At 33.7% G+C, this 17,793-nt stretch overlaps 3 protein-coding genes across 4 annotated transcripts in view; 2 read left to right on the top strand and 1 right to left on the bottom strand.

Moving 5' to 3' along the window:
• Positions 1-4,661, top strand: part of LOC111022655 (tRNA/rRNA methyltransferase (SpoU) family protein) — a 55,635-nt gene extending 50,974 nt beyond the window's left edge. The window contains 6 exon segments of the mRNA XM_088119228.1: positions 132-191; positions 265-507; positions 1,350-1,523; positions 1,624-1,694; positions 3,120-3,276; positions 3,998-4,661. Coding sequence (XP_087975354.1) covers positions 132-191; positions 265-507; positions 1,350-1,523; positions 1,624-1,694; positions 3,120-3,276; positions 3,998-4,162 — 870 coding nt within the window. The 3' untranslated portion in view covers positions 4,163-4,661.
• Positions 4,662-8,731: 4,070 nt separating this feature from the next.
• Positions 8,732-10,868, bottom strand: LIL3:1 (Chlorophyll A-B binding family protein). The gene is made up of 3 exons (XM_022299860.2): positions 10,396-10,868; positions 9,994-10,131; positions 8,732-9,236 (listed from the first exon to the last, which is right to left on the bottom strand). Exons 1-3 carry the CDS (start codon positions 10,778-10,780, stop codon positions 8,995-8,997), a joined length of 765 nt encoding a protein of 254 aa, XP_022155552.1. The 5' UTR covers positions 10,781-10,868; the 3' UTR covers positions 8,732-8,994.
• Positions 10,869-12,797: 1,929 nt separating this feature from the next.
• Positions 12,798-16,851, top strand: CLPR4 (CLP protease R subunit 4). Of its 2 annotated transcripts, none has more exons than XM_022299829.2 (8): positions 12,798-13,117; positions 13,526-13,729; positions 14,082-14,137; positions 14,951-15,077; positions 15,255-15,332; positions 15,873-15,986; positions 16,067-16,178; positions 16,458-16,851. In XM_022299829.2, the coding sequence occupies exons 1-7, from the start codon at positions 12,854-12,856 to the stop codon at positions 16,136-16,138; spliced, it is 915 nt and encodes a 304-aa protein (XP_022155521.1). In that variant the 5' UTR covers positions 12,798-12,853; the 3' UTR covers positions 16,139-16,178; positions 16,458-16,851. The 2 variants fall into 2 exon arrangements, with proteins under 2 accessions (XP_022155521.1, XP_087975185.1); XM_088119059.1 differs by having other exon boundaries at positions 16,248-16,565.
• Positions 16,852-17,793: the final 942 nt, after the last annotated feature.

Below are 17,793 nucleotides of genomic sequence, written 5' to 3'. Positions count from 1 at the left end.
GCTAAAATAAGTCAGTTATGATTGACCTAGACGTGTCATAAAATAAACCTTTTTCATGTTTATTGAACTGTATTAGCCGCCATTCCGAAGTAATTGATTTTCTAATACATTTATCCTGCCTTTTGTGAAAGGACCTCGAGTTCGAGTGTGTCCAAATATCTCTCTTGGAGCAAGTTCTTAACTTCCTAAATGTAAGTAATTCTCATATTTATCCATCGATGTCTCTTTGTATAATACATATATAACGTACTTTGGTTGTTTCAGGATGTCAGAGAAGACCTTCGCAGTTCAATGGCAAATGACTTGACAGCTATTAAAAATGAGAGCTTCAAAACTATAGAAGATCACAACCTTATGGACGTGCCACCTGATGTAAATAAAGAAAGTTCTACTTCCAAACTGCCTCTAGCAACTTCTTTGGATTTTCAGAAAAAGGTCACTCTCTCAAAACATGAGAAGAAAGACACTGATACTAGTTCCTACTTGGGCAGAAAAAAAAGCTTACAAGTACCTTGATGGTACGTTTTATTATTTTTGTGTTTCTACCTGTTTACTAATGAGTCTCCTGGAAGAATTGTATGATCTGAAATTAAACAAAATTACAAACCATTATATTATACTGAAATTGAACCATGCACTGTATTCATTTTAAGGACATTCTTTATGCTGTATTTTTATAATCCTGTTTTATTCTTTGACATTTTGAAAAGACCAAAACTGGCCCCTCCATTAAAAATTAATTGTAATTATTAGTAGAAAACACATACGAGGCATATGATTTGTGAAAGTTAAAACCAAGAAAAGTATTACAGATATAGTGTTAAGTTATGGATGGGATGAGAGAACAGATATAAGGGGGTTGAGCAAGGGAGGATGGGGCATTGAAAATGTAAGGAGTCTAAAAAGAATAGTTTCAAACCATAGTGACCACCTAAGATATAACATCCTACGAGTTTTCTAGGTACCTAATGTAGTAGGATCAGACAATTGTCTTATGAGATTAGTCGAGGCGCGCACAAGTATGTCCAAACACTCACAGATGTCAAAAAATTATATATATATATAAGACTCTCATAATCTAGCAACTTTTTGGTTTGAAGATATTCCTGTACAAAGGGGTAGGCCTTTTTTTTTCAGTTTGTACTCTAATTTTCTCATGCACTACTTGGTTTCCTTCACTCTTTTCCTCTATTGGTGAGAGTATTGAATCCCTCATGGGAAGTTTAGGACATCCTATTTATTTTCCCATATGTTTAATTAATTCTATATTTTTAGGAAAAACTACTTCGTCTACTATTTTTCCCCCTTCTATCAGCCTTGATATGATCAACCAACTTCATCATATGTAGTTTAATTAGTCTTTAATTGCAGAAATGGAGGAGGAGGATCAGCTACTTCACCAGCTGCTGCATTCCAGAAGTTTGTCAATGGAAGATTTAAGAATAAATCGACAACATTTTATCCTTGTAGCATCTCTGGTTGATCGCATACCAAATCTTGCAGGTTTGGCTAGGACTTGTGAGGTGTGTTATAGATGCTCATAAAAAGATATCATAAAGTTTTTTACATCTTATATTTTAGGTTGTTCATTATTCTTTTTACACTGAGTTCTGTTTTCAACAGGTTTTTAAGGCTGCAGGATTGGCTATTGCTGACTTGAGTATACTAAATGACAAACAATTCCAACTCATCAGGTTCAGTAGTAAATTGTCTAATCGAGTTTGTACATGTCTGCTCATTGAGCTATGGTTACAGCAGGATATTTACCAACTGCTACTGCATAAAAGATCACATGCTGATATCAAGAATTTGAATAATCTACTAACTGGTCTTTCTCTTAAGTATTTTCATTGAAATAACTTCAATTAGATCTCTAATGGAGGATAAATTATCCATGCACCTGCTTTTGTATTCCTTATTTTGAGTGCAATACTTATTCAAGACACAAACTTCAAACCCTAATGATTTACAAAATCCTTATCTCACAAAACCCTAACTGCCTCAGGAAAAGACATGGTGCTCAGTGCTCTAAATACCATGTAATCACTAAAGGTTTGAGAGAATCGATATATTCTATTTCATTCACTAAAGATATATATTGACATGTGTACAAGGGTAACCTAAAGTAAGTAATGTAATGTAAGAGGAAAAGAAAAGACTATATATATAAGATATTTAGATATTTAGAATAATGCAAACATATTGCTATAACACTGCTGAACTAAGTCAAGAATTTAGAAGAGAAGAATTATATCTATTATTCTTTTGCGGCATTCTTCATAATGGCATGTGAGACGTAAAACTCTGTGCTACCATTTTATAAGCCTTTCTAGATGTGCTATTTGAAATTTCTTGAACTGATAAAATACACAGAATCTTTGGATTTCTGCCAGAAAACATTTATTTTAAATTGTTAGAATCTTTCTTTTATTATTGAATCTTTCACCATCTAATTCGTGGTTGTATATTTGTTTTTAAACTAGAATTAGGTTTTGCCTTCTATTTTTGTGCTGCTAGGCATGTATTCTGCACAGACCAATTAAGTGAACGAGATTGAGAATAACAAGTTTCTCTTGTAGACGCGGCCCTGGCCCCGTTGACTAAGGCCTACCGTCTCTGAGTAACATAGAGGTTGTGTGTTCGAATCTTCGGATGAGGTTAATAAGAAAAATCTTCGACTCTCTAAAGTCTTGGCCTTGGGCGGGTTTAGAGTTTTAAAATTAAGGAAATTTTTAATGAACTTGCCCTGTACAGATGGTATGTATCAGTTATCTTAGATGAACAGTTAAGGATTTCAAACACTTTGCTGTATGCTGTTGGCTAAAATGATTGATGAATTTACTACACATGGATCGTTACCAACTTATTTCTTAATAATATAGGGATAGCAGTTGAAAAATACCATTAAACCAGCAAGTCAAGAGTGTCATCTCATCGCCAAAGTTTATGTCCGTCGTTAAACTTATGTGTTTTCGAAGAGTGATTCTCTAGGATAATAATATAGTAGGAAGTTATTTAAAGTTACATTTGTATTCCATTTTTTTATTTCTGAAATTTTATAGCATGAAATAAATTCCATTGTCAGATTGACTTATTTGAGTATTGTTGCTTCTTTTCAGTGTTACAGCAGAGAAGTGGGTTCCTATTGTAGAAGTCCCAGTGAACAGTATGAAACTTTTCCTAGAGAAAAAGAAACAGGAAGGCTTCTCTATTTTGGGTTTGGAGCAAACAGCTAACAGTGTACCTCTTGACCAGTATACATTTCCCAAAAAGACAGTATGATATTCTTGAAACTCTGCTTTCTAATTTCTTCTTATTATTCTTTTTCCCGACTTTTCAGTTGAAGAGTGTCTGGGTGAGGAAAAAAAACAATGTGGTCCTATTTAAATCAAGAAAGAGTGAGAAACCACCGGAGCAGGTTTTCTGCATCACTTTGTAGATACATGAACACGTGTGTGAGTTGGATTAAGGGAAATCAGGACTTTTAGTCATTCACAATTATTGATTAGGGGAAAAATTAAGCAAGGAAAAAGGAAAACAAAATTAAAAGAATTTTTAATACTTTCTTATTAGTTTCCTTCTTCCTAGGATGATATTTATGAATTCTCAAATCTCAGTGAAGTATGAATGTGTTCCTGATGTATGTTATTATTTAAAAGATTAGAACATTGACGTAGCAAGGGTACATCGTACACCTATTAAAATATATCTTATTTTATTAAGTTTGATTGTTTTACGTATTTGAACTGTTCACATTTTAGATACAATAGGAAAAAGAAAATGAGGTATACAACATTTTTCTGAAGATGAAAATGCTAATTGTATATTTCATTTTTCTGAAGTTGAAGACACTAGTGACATATTCTTGATGCTACATTGAAAAAAAATGATAGTTACACTAGTTACCTATTTATGGGAATTACAAAATTGAGAGCAAAACATTCTTCTTCTTTCCGTACTTGAAGTTATGCCTATGGTTCTTTGAATACCCCTGTAGGTATTGGTCCTTGGGCGTGAAAAGGAAGGTATACCTGTTGATATAATCCATATACTTGATGCATGTGTTGAGATTCCTCAATTGGGAGTTGTCAGATCTCTTAATGTTCACGTTAGTGGTGCCATTGGACTCTGGGAGTATACTCGACAACAAAGACACCAGTAAGTGTCATCTTTAACATGACATTACCAATTTACTTGCAGTAGAAAGTTTCGAACATTAAGGTTCACTCGCAAAATTTTCTGGCTATGAGTAATTTATCATCTGGACAACTGTCAAATTTTGGTTCGGTGTGAAGAATTGAGTTCTTGTCCGTATACAAAGGATGGTGGTACAGTAAACAATTGAATCATCATTTATATAAAAGAGTTGTTGTATTATTGTCAAATTACATATTTACTTGTAGAGAAATTTTGTATGCATTAGATTCTTGAAGCAGCAGATGTAATTTTTCTCATCTTATCTTCTTAATCTCAGTTGTAGCATGAGCTACTGCTCTGAACTTCCAATTTCAGTTCGAAAATCATACTTTCTTTTTGTCCTAAGAACGTGTTAGAACTCCAATTTTTGTATATCCTGCATCTGTTTCAAGAGGAGATCTAGAACGACATTCAGCTAAAGGATTTGGGATTAAAGACTTATAAATGTTGATATGCTTTCTTGATATTGAAGTGGCACACTCTGGTGCAGGGACTTTTCTTGTCAACAAGCACACTAAATATTCTCGAAGAAGCAATGTTTAGGTACTAGGAAATTGAAATACCCTTCCAAACATTGTAGATTGTGTTAAATTGCCATTGAATCTAAAAACTTAAGCTGATGGGTTACGGTAAATTTAATCTTTTATATACCTTATGGCATGAAAATTTGCACAAGGTTCAACAAGTGGTAATCAATATGAAATGAGGAGAAAAGATTATGGCAGTCAAATACCCTCCTTTTCGTAATAGGGATCACTTTTTGTGACAGGCTTGCTTTCTAGCTATGTTATGGGGTATTTGGCTGGAAAGGAATCATAGAATGTTTAGGAGGGTGGAAAAGTCTGTTGACTATGTCTGGGATTTAGTTAGATTTAATACTTCGTTATGGGGCTCAGTTTCTAAGCCCTTATGTAATTATACGCTAGGCCTTATTCTTTTGGATTGGAGTCCTTTTCTTTAGGGGGCTTCCTCTTTCTGGACTGTTTTTTGTATGCCCTTGGTCCTTTTTTGTAGTTCTTGTATCTTTTTTATTATTCTCAATGAAAGTATTGTTTCATATAAATATATATATATATATATATGAAGTGAGGAGGAAATTATATTACAGTGGTTCGAACACAGGACCTCCTCCTTTCGTACCATATTAAATTACCATCAAATCCAAAAGTTTAAGTTGATGGGTTACGGAAAATTTAATATTTTATAGATACCTTAACAGATCGACAAGATCTAACGATGATTATCTATAGTATTACGAGGAAAAGTATCAATGCTTAGCTCAGTGGATAGACTCGTATAGTAATTACACATAACTAGACATTGCTTATACATACAGTAAGCATCAGGAGTTAGTTTATGCAATACTTATTCCAAACATAACTTGTACATATTTTTCAAATACTGAGGTCGGGCAGTAGGACAAGACATTTTAGATAGCAGATCTACATGTGATATTGTTAGTTTGGTATACCTCATTTTATGTTTTTCTTTTTGTTTTTTTTTTTGTTTTTTTGTTTTTGTAAAATTGCAAATAGTGGATTATTTCAATAAAGAACAAAAAGAGGGGGCTGTACTCACTTTTAGTGCACTTGAAACATAGTCAAGTCAGGAATCCAGGCATACATCCAGATAAGTTTTATGGAGATCTATAAAATTAAGTGCATGTAAATTTCAGTAGTCTTATCCTTCTACTTCTTATATCATCATTAACAGTTTTGCTTGTTGATCCACTACTTTTTATATTATCATTAACATTCTTGCTTGTTGGTCCACTGCTTTGGTTCTGCTTATTTCTCTCTTTCTTTGGTCGAAAACTTGTCAAAGCTTTGTAAGATCTTTGAATCAGGTTACCGAAGCAAGATGTAAATCTGGCACCCTTGGGCTTTCCACAAGCATTGACCAGCTATCATAAAAAAGACAAATTGTAATTCTTCATCACACATGATATAAATGTCAAGCTATATACTACACTGATAACTGCATCAAGCTGTCATGATCTTGTCAAGCTTAAAATTATGGTAGAGTGATCAGAGAGAGCTTCCATTTACACCTCCAAAACTTGATTCCATTACCAAATATAACTGCTATGTATATAGTTGGATTAGATTGTTGCTGAAGAAAACTAGGTTGATTATATCATACTTTCTTGCTAGGACAAAAAGATAAATGTGATTGCTTTGTAAATCAATATGCAAACTTACAGAAAAGGAAGAGCATGCAAGATTAATTGCTATGTTTCTTGCAATTGGTTGCTTGTTCTTTAAGGAAGTCGGCTCTGGTGTTCGGATATATGGTGATGCAGGTGATCGTGTTCGGATATATGGTGATGTAGGTGATCGTGTTCGGATATATGGTGATGTAGGTGATCGTGCAGAATTTCGAAGCCGTTGAGAGTACTTGAGGAGCTCAGCTCTCCTATTGTATCCTTTACTAGCTATGTCTTGCTTCCACTGATTTCTCACTGCTTTGTTCGCGTCGTCGGGCTGGTAACGGTTTACTGCTAGCCTTGTTTCTTGCCTCTCTGAATACACAGTCACCACCACTTTATTATCTTTTGAGACCCTTGCCTAAAATTATCACAAATTTCACCACACCATGTCAGAACACAGACCTTGAGTTACAGAGAAATAGAGAGAGAGTTCACCATTTCAGTTGACTGGATAGAGCTTGAGCCTGAGCTAGATGAACTTATAATTCTCAAGTCTTCTCTCCTTGTATATATTTGTGAGATTATGAAATTATATACATATATTCGTATATAGATATGGATAGATATATTACTTTATATATATATATATATATAGCTGTATCACTTAGTATGTATCACCTTGTGTACATTTATATTTATGGTTTAAATACTATTTTGGTCAATGTACTTTCGATTTTGGTTCATTATGGTCGTTTCATTTTAATCCATATACTTTTGAAACACTCATTTTGGTCCCTATACTTTTAAAAAGTGACCATTTTGGTCTCTTCATTTTTTTATCTCATTTTTATTATAATTTTAACAGACACTTCATTAACTTAATTTCTTATAATGTAACCATAAATTTGTGTACAAGTTTTTCTTGTGTATAAACTCTATTCAAATTTTACAAATAAAGATTAAATTAGTCACTTTTTAAAAGTCCAATGTTAAGATAAACAAAAGTTGAAAGTACAAGGACCAAAATGAACGGGTTAAAATTATGAACTAAAGTGAACCAAAGCCAAAAAATATATTGATCAAACTAATATTTAACCTATATATATATGCATATACAAATATGTGTTGTGGTGACACATACAAAGTGATATGTACAATAAATACAAGGCATGGCGATACATACAAGGTGAAATATACATACAATATTATATATCACCTTCCATTCTTCAATTTCAATCTTCATCTCTCCACCAGACATGGAGAGGATTAAACAAGTGGTGATGGGTTTGTATTTGAGAATCAGCTAAAATTACACATTAAAAATGTATCTGGGAGTAGTTTTGAAATAAGCGATTTAGGGTGTGTTTTTGAGTAATTTTGGCCCACCAAAATTGCTTTAACTATTGTCAAAATCATTTTCCTTTCCGTTGATCATGTTTGACAAATTAAAAAATTGATTAGGAAAGTTTAAAATCACTTTAAATTTATTTTTACGGTTCACTTGGATTGTATTTTAGAAAATTAACTATAATTAAATCTCATACTATCGTTTACCATCACTTCCAAACACACCCTAAATACTTGTCAAAAAAGCACTAAATTTGTCATTAAACACCCTTTTTTTTTAAGAAAACATTAAACACCTTTTACTAAATATGTTCAAGAATATTTTTTAAATAAGGTATTTTATCATGAGTACTTTGATTATCAGTGTATTTCCCCTAAATGTTATTAAGAATTGATTTAATTCAAATTTGGTTCACACCTTCAAAAGGTGGAAAGGGGAATATATTTATGTATAATTTTAATTATTTTTATCATATCATCTTAAAAATGTATAATTAATTATATATCGTTAGCTCAGTTAAGACACTCTACTTAAAATTTGGAGACTTAATATCCGGTCCCTACACTTGTTGTATTAAAAAAGAATCAAAAAAATTATATATGGTTCTAACAACATTAAAATTATATATATAATTAATAACAATAAATTATATAGGATTAAATATTATTTTATTCTCCGTATTTTTTATATGTCAATTATCGCTGAACTCGACTTGCTTTAGTTCAATTTAGCCATTATACTTCACATATTAAATTTCTTGAAATATAATTTTTTCTAGTGTATAAAATTTAAGTTAAAATTTTACAAATAAAGATTTTTTAAATGTAGAAGGACAGTCGCGTATCAAGACAAAAATACATATCTTTATGTCAAAGTAGCTTATCATGAACTAATGGAAGATTTTGAAAATTAATGAAATGATAGAGACCATTTTGAATTATTTTTTAAAACTCCTGAGATCTAAATCATAATAACTTAAAATTCAAGAACAAACAAATATAATTACCCATATAAATATATATATATGAACATAAATCAAATTCAAACTGGATTTTGGTATTCTGATAAAGTTCATCAGAAAATATGAACCTTGTCAATCATATTTCCAGAAAAACCAATAATTATAGAGAGACATTTTCATTGAAGAAAGAAATCCTAACATTAATAAAAATCTGAGGCCTAAAATTCAATATCTTTCAGAGCTCACATATTATCCTCCTTCTCTACTTAGCTCAATTCTTACAGAACACAAACATAAATTAATTAAAAACAAGAACAGACAAGACAACTATGTTCTATATTACTTTTTGGCTGAGGTTTCATCCTGCCAAGTTGCTTGCCATTGCTTGTCATAAAATGTTGTCTCATCAATCAACCTCTTTATAGTCTCTATATCTTCATTCTTTCTGATCAAAAGAACTCCCACCACAGCTACAAATAACAAAGTTTTGCAGAAGAAGTTGCCCATTTGACCTACTAGTCCCACCCCAGTCAAGCTATCAACAAAGTAAGCCATGAAGAACCCCACCATGGCCGCACGGCCTGCATCCAAAACCATTCCACGCTTCATGACATTATGGTACATACGATACTTTACTCATCACTTTATTACTGGCAAATGATTCATTCACAAACTTGCAAATTTTTCTATGCAAAACTAAGTGCAAATTGAAGTTTAAGATTTTGATAAAAACTAAGGTGTCGTCTGATAATCATTTCGCTTTTAGTTATGTTTTTAAAAATTATGTTTGCTTTTTTACAGTTTCATTAGTAAATTTTTTATCTCTTTTGAAAACATATTTGAATTATAAAACCAAATTTAAAAAACAAAAACTACTTTTCCTTGTATGCAAAATTTTTCCTAGATTTTGAAAATGTTTACAAAAGTTATATAACAAAAACAGATGAACACATAGGTGAAAGTAATCTTTCTAAGCTTAATTCTTAAAAACAGAAAACCAAAATAAAATGGTATCAAACAGGACCAAAGGACTTGTTCTGAAAACCATATTCAAAATAGTTTTTCGTTCTTGTTTCAAAATTGTTCATGAGAATTGTGATAAAATGGCTTATGAAAGCCAACGTTATAGCATACATTGAAGCCATGATTTACAAATTTGAAGAAGGAACTTCATCTGAAAAAACATGTCATCCATGAGAACTTACCAAATGGAAACAAGATAAAAAAACAACTTCCAGAAAACAAGTGTACAGTACACAGATGTTTTAACATTATTTTTCTCAAACAAGCTTCAAGAAAGCAAGATAAAGCAATTACAAAAACATGTTATGATCATACCATTGAGTAGCTCAGCCTCAGGGAGATGGTAGCGCTTAATCCAAGCCCACCAAGGAATTATGGATGATTCAAATACTACGGGGTCTTCATTGCTTGATGATTCTGGATTGTTTTCCAGCCATTTTCTCCTCCTAGCCTCTGATGGAAAATCAAGTAATTGCTCAAGTATCACCAAGAAAAAATTACAAACAATTTGATATTTGAACACCATCAAAACTTGCAGAATCAAAATCATTTCAGACATTGCATGCAACTTTGCAATCTTCTACTCAAATTTCAAATGTATCCCCACAAGTTGTCTAGATTCAGCTATTCAATTAGAAAGAAATTCAACAGAGAATTAAGGGTTCGTCCGGATTACGAAGGAATTGTTGATTCACCATGTGAATTTAGGGTTCTTACCGGCATCAATAACAGCATCCCAATCGGTACTTCCATCTTTCCGAAACTGAGTCAAATCCCAAGTCCCATTAACCCACTTGGGGTCTTCAAATTTGCTCACCACCTCCACTTCTTCGGCAGCCGCCACGGACCCATTAGCACCGGCAGCGAGGCTCTCCTGCTCTTCCGGCTCTGGATCCTTCGGTTGGACGGCGGTTTCTACAGCAACGGCAGCTGAAATTCCGGCGCCATTGTCAGCAGCGGCCCTGATGGTGGTGAAAGTGGGGTTTCTGGTTCGGAGAGATGGGAAGGCCGTGAAGGAGAAGTGGGTTCTGTGGGTCGAAGAGGGAGAGAGCGTAGAGAAATGGGATGGAGGAGAAAACAAGGCCATGGAAGAGGAAGACATTGCTCTGCAGGAGACTGGAGAGTGTTCCTCTTCTTCTTGTGAGCTATCCTCAGCCTTGGAATTATGATGGATGGGGAAGCTATGGCACTTGTCACTTGTCACTTGTCACTTTTCTAATATAATTTGTATAAATAAACTATTACTATTTAGGGTTAAATTACAAGTTTATACTCTAGATTTTAATGGTAGAGGTGTTCAGCGGTCGATCGTCGGTTTGATACTAAAACCGACTCCCTTTTTTTTTTTACAAGGTTTGCATCGGCAAGAGGAGAGAAAAGGAGATGTTAGAGAGAGGTAAGAGAGCACGAAAGAGGCAAGAGATCGGGGGTGACCCCAAATAAATAAAAAATGGAAGATACCCTAAACGAAATTGTGAATATGTACGTGAGATATATATACACTTTTTGTATAATATTCGATCGATCAATTGATTTTTCGTAGGTGTAGGAGAACCGACCTGACTGTCGACCGTTCTACCTCTAAAATTGACCGACCGACGTTGGTGAGGTCGGTTTGATTTTGGATTATTCTTGTGCACTCCTATTTAGTCACCCTACTTTGAAAAGTTTCTAAATTGGTAAGATGGTATATGATTTAGTCATTGTACTTTAAAAAACTTATAATATATTTCTGAACTTTTAACATTGTGTTTAATATGTACGTTATGTACGTCACTTTGTTATTAAATAATTGTGTTGTGGGATGACTTTGGGTAGATTTAAATATTTGGAGGCGTAAGTGTTATACTAAGAAAATTAGTAACAATGATGAATGACTTGCTTAGGGATGGCAAAAATACATGCGGAACCCGATCCCCATGGTTACCCGGCCTGATCGAGTTGGGGATTCCCCAACTCTACCCCGTTTAATTTTTTATTACTTTTTCTATTTTTTATATAATAATATTACAATATATTAATTTTATAAATACTTTTTAATATTTAGAAAAAAAAACTCAAACTAATACCTCAACCACTTTTTTCCCTTTTTATAACGGGAACGAAGAATCTCTCCCCGATCGGGGAATCCCCACCTCGTCCCCACCACCAAAATTTCGGGGACGGGGGCGGGGATGGAGAAAAAATACCCAATGGGGCAAGGATGGGGATGACCCCCCGACCCCACCCCGCCCCATTGCCATCCCTAGACTTGCTAGACATAAAGTTAAGTTAATGGATTTATTAAGGTATTTCTAAAGTATAAGGTCTAAATAGATACAACTTTGAAATTATAAGAAATAAACTTGTGGAGAAATATAGCATACTTTAACTGCTTAAGACATCCAAATTTGTTACTACCAAATCACTGTATACTTTGAACATTGTGTTTATTTAGTCTTAGGTTCTTTGAGCATTAAAGGTCTATTTTACCTCCAAACTTTAAAAAGTTTCAATTAGATCTCTAAATTTTGGATTAACTTTTTATAGTATATAATTTGAATATATCACTAACAAAATATTGACATGACATGTTCATTAAATAAGTTTTACTTGAACCAGCGTGATGTGCCAAATAGTTGAACAAACTAGTGGCATATCATATTAACATTTTGTTAATATTGTTAAAAGATAAAACACGTATAATCCAACTAAAAAAAGAAATAAAGAAGCATAATAAAAAACCATGAATATATTTAACCTTTTTTTATTATTAACCCAAATTATAGACTCAACTAGATTTGATTTGTTAAACTAAACTGAACTATCTAGTTGATACTGCATTCAATATATTTCTTAAAATAATTTAATAATTACTTTATATTTGTGTTAAAATTTTTTAAATAAAAATCAAAAGTCACTTTTTAAAAGTATATTAATCCAAACGAAACGAATATTTTAAAAGTAGTGTGACCAAAAATGAACTAAAGTTGAAGGTATATATATATTTATAGAAATTTATTATTTTATTTTATTTTTTGAAAGAATTTGATTTGGGCTGGGCTTGGTCCCTCAGGTTTGAGAAGCCCACTAATGAAAGCCCATAATCTCCAACTTTCACTTCTTCTCTTCCAACTCCTATCTTCGGCTTCTGTTAGTTCTCCAGATTATCGCTCTTCTTCAAGGTTTTCCAGCTATGGAGGTCGCCACCACTGCCTCCACCTTCGCGCTTACCAAGCGAATATCACCATCAATTACCTCTTCCCATAATCCAAAATCCAACCGGGCCTTGTCTTTCTCCTCCTCCTCTCTCAGACCCACGCCGCTTTCCACTAACTTTCTCGCCCCTTTCGCCGGCGGCAGCGTTTCCGGAGACTTTGCCGGCGTCAAGCTCCGACCGTCGTCTCTTAATCCTGATTCTTCCCGTGGATCCAAGGGCAAGCGGGGCGTTGTTACCATGGTAAGGGCCTTCGCAATTCCGTTCTTCTGGTGTTTTGGTTTTCAATTTTGTTGCTTATTTGTTCTTTTAGGTGCTTTGGTTCATTAAATTGTAGTTTAAGAGTCCTCTTCTGGAGGATTTGTGTTGTACTTGGCAAAAATAAGAGACGAAAAATTGAAGATATTTTACTCGAGTTGGAATGCTCAAATACCAATAACGAACGACTCTCTAATCAGTGGGTAGTTATAATGGAATCTGAAAAATAGACCCAATTGGAAAAAGTTGTTTGTGACTTTTTTTTTTTTTTTAAATTTAGATGATGATTCTTAACAGTTTACGGTCTCCCTTAAACTTTAAAATGTTCTCTTCACAGCCAGTCTCCATTCCTGCTGGCCTCTTGTGTCTTATCTACCTGATTTATTTGAACAGGTTATTCCATTTTCTAGGGGAAGTGCATGGGAGCAACCTCCTCCAGATTTGGCATCCTATTTATACAAGAATCGAATTGTTTACTTGGGCATGTCTCTTGTCCCTTCAGTCACAGAGTTGATACTAGCTGAATTTCTTTACCTTCAGTATGAGGATGAAGCAAAGCCTATATATCTTTATATAAACTCCACAGGGACAACAAAGGTTAACCATGTTTTAAAATTTTTATCTTGTGTTGATGTCTCATTTTATCTTGCTTGACTTTTTTGGCGATACCTCTTTTTTTTTCTTTAATAGTTGTTGTGTAAGGCTAAGCAACTGGCACGAGTATTTGTAGAGTTAGTCTCTTGTGCTTATTTGTCTATTGTGATGTAAATAACACAAGGAGGCAGGAAAAGTTATATTTAATTTCAAGTAGCTGTTCTAGTACGAAAGCGGAGCTTGCTTTATGAACAAAACGCTCACAATCCATTCATCACCCCTCATGTTTTCAATTAAACTTATGCTCATTTCCATTTGATAATGGATCTCTAATCTGAATGCTTGCATTTTCCAGGGTGGCGAGAAGTTGGGCTACGAGACCGAGGCATTTGCAATATATGATGTTATGAGGTTAATAATCTTTATATTTTAAAGTCTTTGGCCGTTTATCTTGATGGTCGAGTCCATTTTTTGCATTGAATTGTAGGATGGTCTGAACTTTTTTTTCCTCATTGCTCTGGCAGTATCTTCCCTCAAGGTAACCACCATATGATGTGGAACTCATTTGCTGTGTAGCTTTGCATGTAGAACTCATTTGAATGTCCCCATGCCATCTTAATCATCTTGATTGAATTTCCTCTCTTTCTAAAACAATAATGTGCTTTCTTATCTAAAGAAATTCTTGCTTTTCCTGTTCTGTTGGTGCTTTATTTTGCTGGGCTCAGGATGAGTTTTACTTTTGACAACTGAAATCATTAAAAGTTAAAACATCATGACATTTGTTGTGGCTGTATAAGGTGGTGCTTAGTGCTTACAACTTACATGTCTATAACACCAATGTTTAAAACCTCATCATAAGACGTACTATGAATTGTCTAGACATGGGTCATCTGTTTGAGGTGTTGAGAAGATATTCAAGGCATAGAATATTCACCACCACATTTCACAGCTAAATACAGGATATTCTTCTTCTGGGAAAGATACAAAAGTGAAGAAAATTTTGGTTGCATAAGGTTTGAGAAACCTTGTCTAGAATTTGCTCCGAAGCTTGTCACTTAATCTATCTGAAACTGATGTTAAATTTTTCCCTCTTGTGTGTTGTTTTCAGTTGATGGGTTTGACATTCCACTCTTAAGAACCTTGTTTTTTGATTGGCATCGAATGCTTGTCGAGGATCAACAAAGTAGTGTAATGTTTTTCACTGATTGTTCTTTTCCATTGCAGGTATGTTAAGCCTCCTATATTCACGTTATGCGTTGGTAATGCTTGGGGAGAAGCAGCTCTTCTTTTGGCAGCTGGTGCTAGGGGAAACCGTTCTGCATTGCCCTCATCAACAATAATGATGAAGCAGGTAGTCTATCAGTGCCAGATATGTTTGCTTTGTTTTTTTCCCCTTATCCTTCTCCTCATTTCCTACCTTCAGAAATGTGTTTGTATCTTGCTTTACTCATCTTTCTGCATTTAAGCTTGTCTTTTGATATACTTTTGCAGTTATGAAAATCTTTTATTTTTCTCTCCCACTCTGCAGCCAATTGCAAGGTTTCAGGGTCAAGCAACAGACATTGAGCTCGCAAGAAAAGAAGTAAGAAATGTGAAGGCGGAACTGGTAAGATCATGGTTGAAACTTGTGTATCAGATTGCCCTCTCTTTGTTCCCGCCTAATCTTTCCAGAGGGAGGGATGTGCACTTGCTATTGTAGTATGGGGTTTAAATTATTTAGTTATTATTGATAATAAACCAAAACCATGCATAAAATAAGAACAAAGGTTAGAGTTTAGACAAAAAGGAAGGACGATGAGGCATCTCCTAGCTCAAATAAGGGATTCACAGGAAGTTTCCTTATTTAGATGAACAAAAAAGGGGTAATTACAATAATGCCTATCAAGATAGATCCAAGAAGAGGCTACAGAATGAGCAATCAAAAATATCCCCTCAACTTCTATAGTGGTCTTGAAAAAATCTGTTTCTTTCTAGCCATAAATTCCACATCAAAGCTCAGTGAGGCATTCCACCAAAGGGCACCAGCCTTTACTTAGTTTGGTGTATAGAGTTGTTTTCTATAAGGTTGAGAATCTTCATTCGTTCCCCCTAAACAAGCATTGGCAAAAGAAGTAACATAGTTCTATTTTTTCTACTAATATTGAAGGTTAAGCTTTATGCCAAGCATATTGGAAAGTCGACTGAGGAGATTGAAGCTGATATCAGGAGACCAAAGTACTTCAGTCCCAGTGAAGCAGTTGAATATGGCATCATAGATAAGGTACCAAAATTGCAAAGTGATTAAATTTATCATATGTTTTTGTGGCTGTGAATTAATCTACATTCATTTACTTTCATCAGGTACTATACAATGAAAGAAGTCCAGAAGACCGGGGCGTCGTATCTGACCTGAAAAAAGCACAACTTATTTAATCTAGAAAAATCTGGATCAGTTATTACAAGGCATGCCCAGGTAAAGTTCAATTTCAAATCGTTGCAGCGACATACTTGATAGTCATTTCAGTGTTCTGGTTGCTCTTAGGTTGGTAACTGTCGATTGTCAGTAGACTGGTTATTCGGGGCCATGAACACCAAGTCTTGAAAACCGAATTATCTAAAGAACACTAAGCACCCTCCCCTATTGTTCGTGCTTTTCTGCTGTAAAATTTCGAATCTTCTTGTGGGAGTTTAAGAAAATTGTCTATAGTTGAACTCTGCATTTGTGCTAATAGTTTTGTTTCTACTTCCCCAGATTGAAGTTTGTGCAAATACTGGTTCCTGATTTCTGAAATCTGTAATCCTCATGCAGTATTAGTACACAAACAGGAAATGATCTGTGAATTTATTGCGAGCTTATCAACTTCATTTCTCTGAGGAACTTTGTGAATTACAATTCAACTATAGAACAATGTTAGAGAAAGGAAATCTGATGAGCATTATTGATTTCCAACTTCAACCCAGAAAGTTGCAGCATTCTGTTTTGGTCATGCCATGCAAGAATTGCCTTTAATGTGCTCATCTGTTGCAACTGAAAATTTTCCTAATGTGCAGTGAAAATTCTTCAATCTTTTTGAAGCTTCATTCAGTTGATTGAACGCATTATTTTATTCGAATGAATGAACATTAGTAATTGCTACTGGGTGAAATTTCAGGATGCATGCTTCTAATATCAAACTTTTTCTGTGTAACAATTATTTTTTGGATAATTGAATTTAAAATGTTGACATATTTGCAAATAGAGCCGCAACTTTTTTTTTTTATTATTTTGCAAATATGACAATATTTGGAATTTGATTTTCAATTTTTTAGTTTCTTCTACTCGAATTTTTAAATATATCAAATCAAGTACAAATAGAAGTATATCACACGAATATCAATATTCATAGCAGGTCGTTGATATATCAAAACTCTTTGATAGATCTTCAATATTATAATAAATCAGATATGTTAATGATATATAAGCTCTTCATTGTTTTTTTAATTACAGTAAATTTTTATGATTATTAAATTCTACTTTAATATTTTAAAAGCATTAAAATAATTTCCATTTATTTTGTAATTATGGCATTAAAATCCATTTTTTGTTATAATTCTAAACAAATACCCATATGTATATAATAAAGGGGACAGAATTTAGTATCGAGAGTCCATTTCTTAAGATTTTACTCATAAAAAAGATCCTTGAATACACTACCATCTTAAAGAAATGACTCCTGTTGTCAGATAACCCGTGTGTACTTTATTTATATATATATACTTAAACTTCACCTTTTGGTGGAAGAGATATACCCTAGTTGAGTTAAAAGTTATCAAAATAAAATCCTATCCCATCTAAATTGTCATTTAACCAAGATAAAAGAAAATAAAGATAGCAGCACGCCGCTAGGAACCATATTTAATGTTGCCTGCCCCTTATTTAAACTTTTTTCTAATTAAAACTAAACATAAATGGTCGATCAGTTCAATAGAAAATCACTTTTCTGATCGATTGTTGAAAATCACTTTTCTGACCAAATCGATCGACCAAAAATCGGTTTTAGAATTTACAAAGGCCAAAATATCTCCAAGCTTTTTTCTAACTCACCCCT

This window comes from Momordica charantia, assembly GCF_013281855.1.
Source record: "Momordica charantia cultivar OHB3-1 chromosome 10 unlocalized genomic scaffold, Mcharantia_2.0 BLBB01000010.1, whole genome shotgun sequence".
Lineage (NCBI taxonomy): Eukaryota > Viridiplantae > Streptophyta > Magnoliopsida > Cucurbitales > Cucurbitaceae > Momordica > Momordica charantia.
This window is presented reverse-complemented; position numbering and strand designations above follow the sequence as displayed.

Excerpts from the sequence above, each read along its gene's own strand:
- LIL3:1 (XM_022299860.2), bottom strand. The coding sequence starts at position 10,780 with ATGTCTTCCTCTTCCATGGCCTTGTTTTCTCCTCCATCCCATTTCTCT. Across the intron at positions 10,132-10,395 it reads GGATGCTGTTATTGATGCCG|AGGCTAGGAGGAGAAAATGG; the intron begins GTAAGAACCCTA and ends ATTTTCCATCAG. Across the intron at positions 9,237-9,993 it reads TGAGGCTGAGCTACTCAATG|GCCGTGCGGCCATGGTGGGG; the intron begins GTATGATCATAA and ends TTTTGGATGCAG.
- CLPR4 (XM_022299829.2), top strand. The coding sequence starts at position 12,854 with ATGGAGGTCGCCACCACTGCCTCCACCTTCGCGCTTACCAAGCGAATA. Across the intron at positions 14,138-14,950 it reads GCAATATATGATGTTATGAG|GTATGTTAAGCCTCCTATAT; the intron begins GTTAATAATCTT and ends TTTCCATTGCAG. Across the intron at positions 15,987-16,066 it reads AATATGGCATCATAGATAAG|GTACTATACAATGAAAGAAG; the intron begins GTACCAAAATTG and ends TACTTTCATCAG.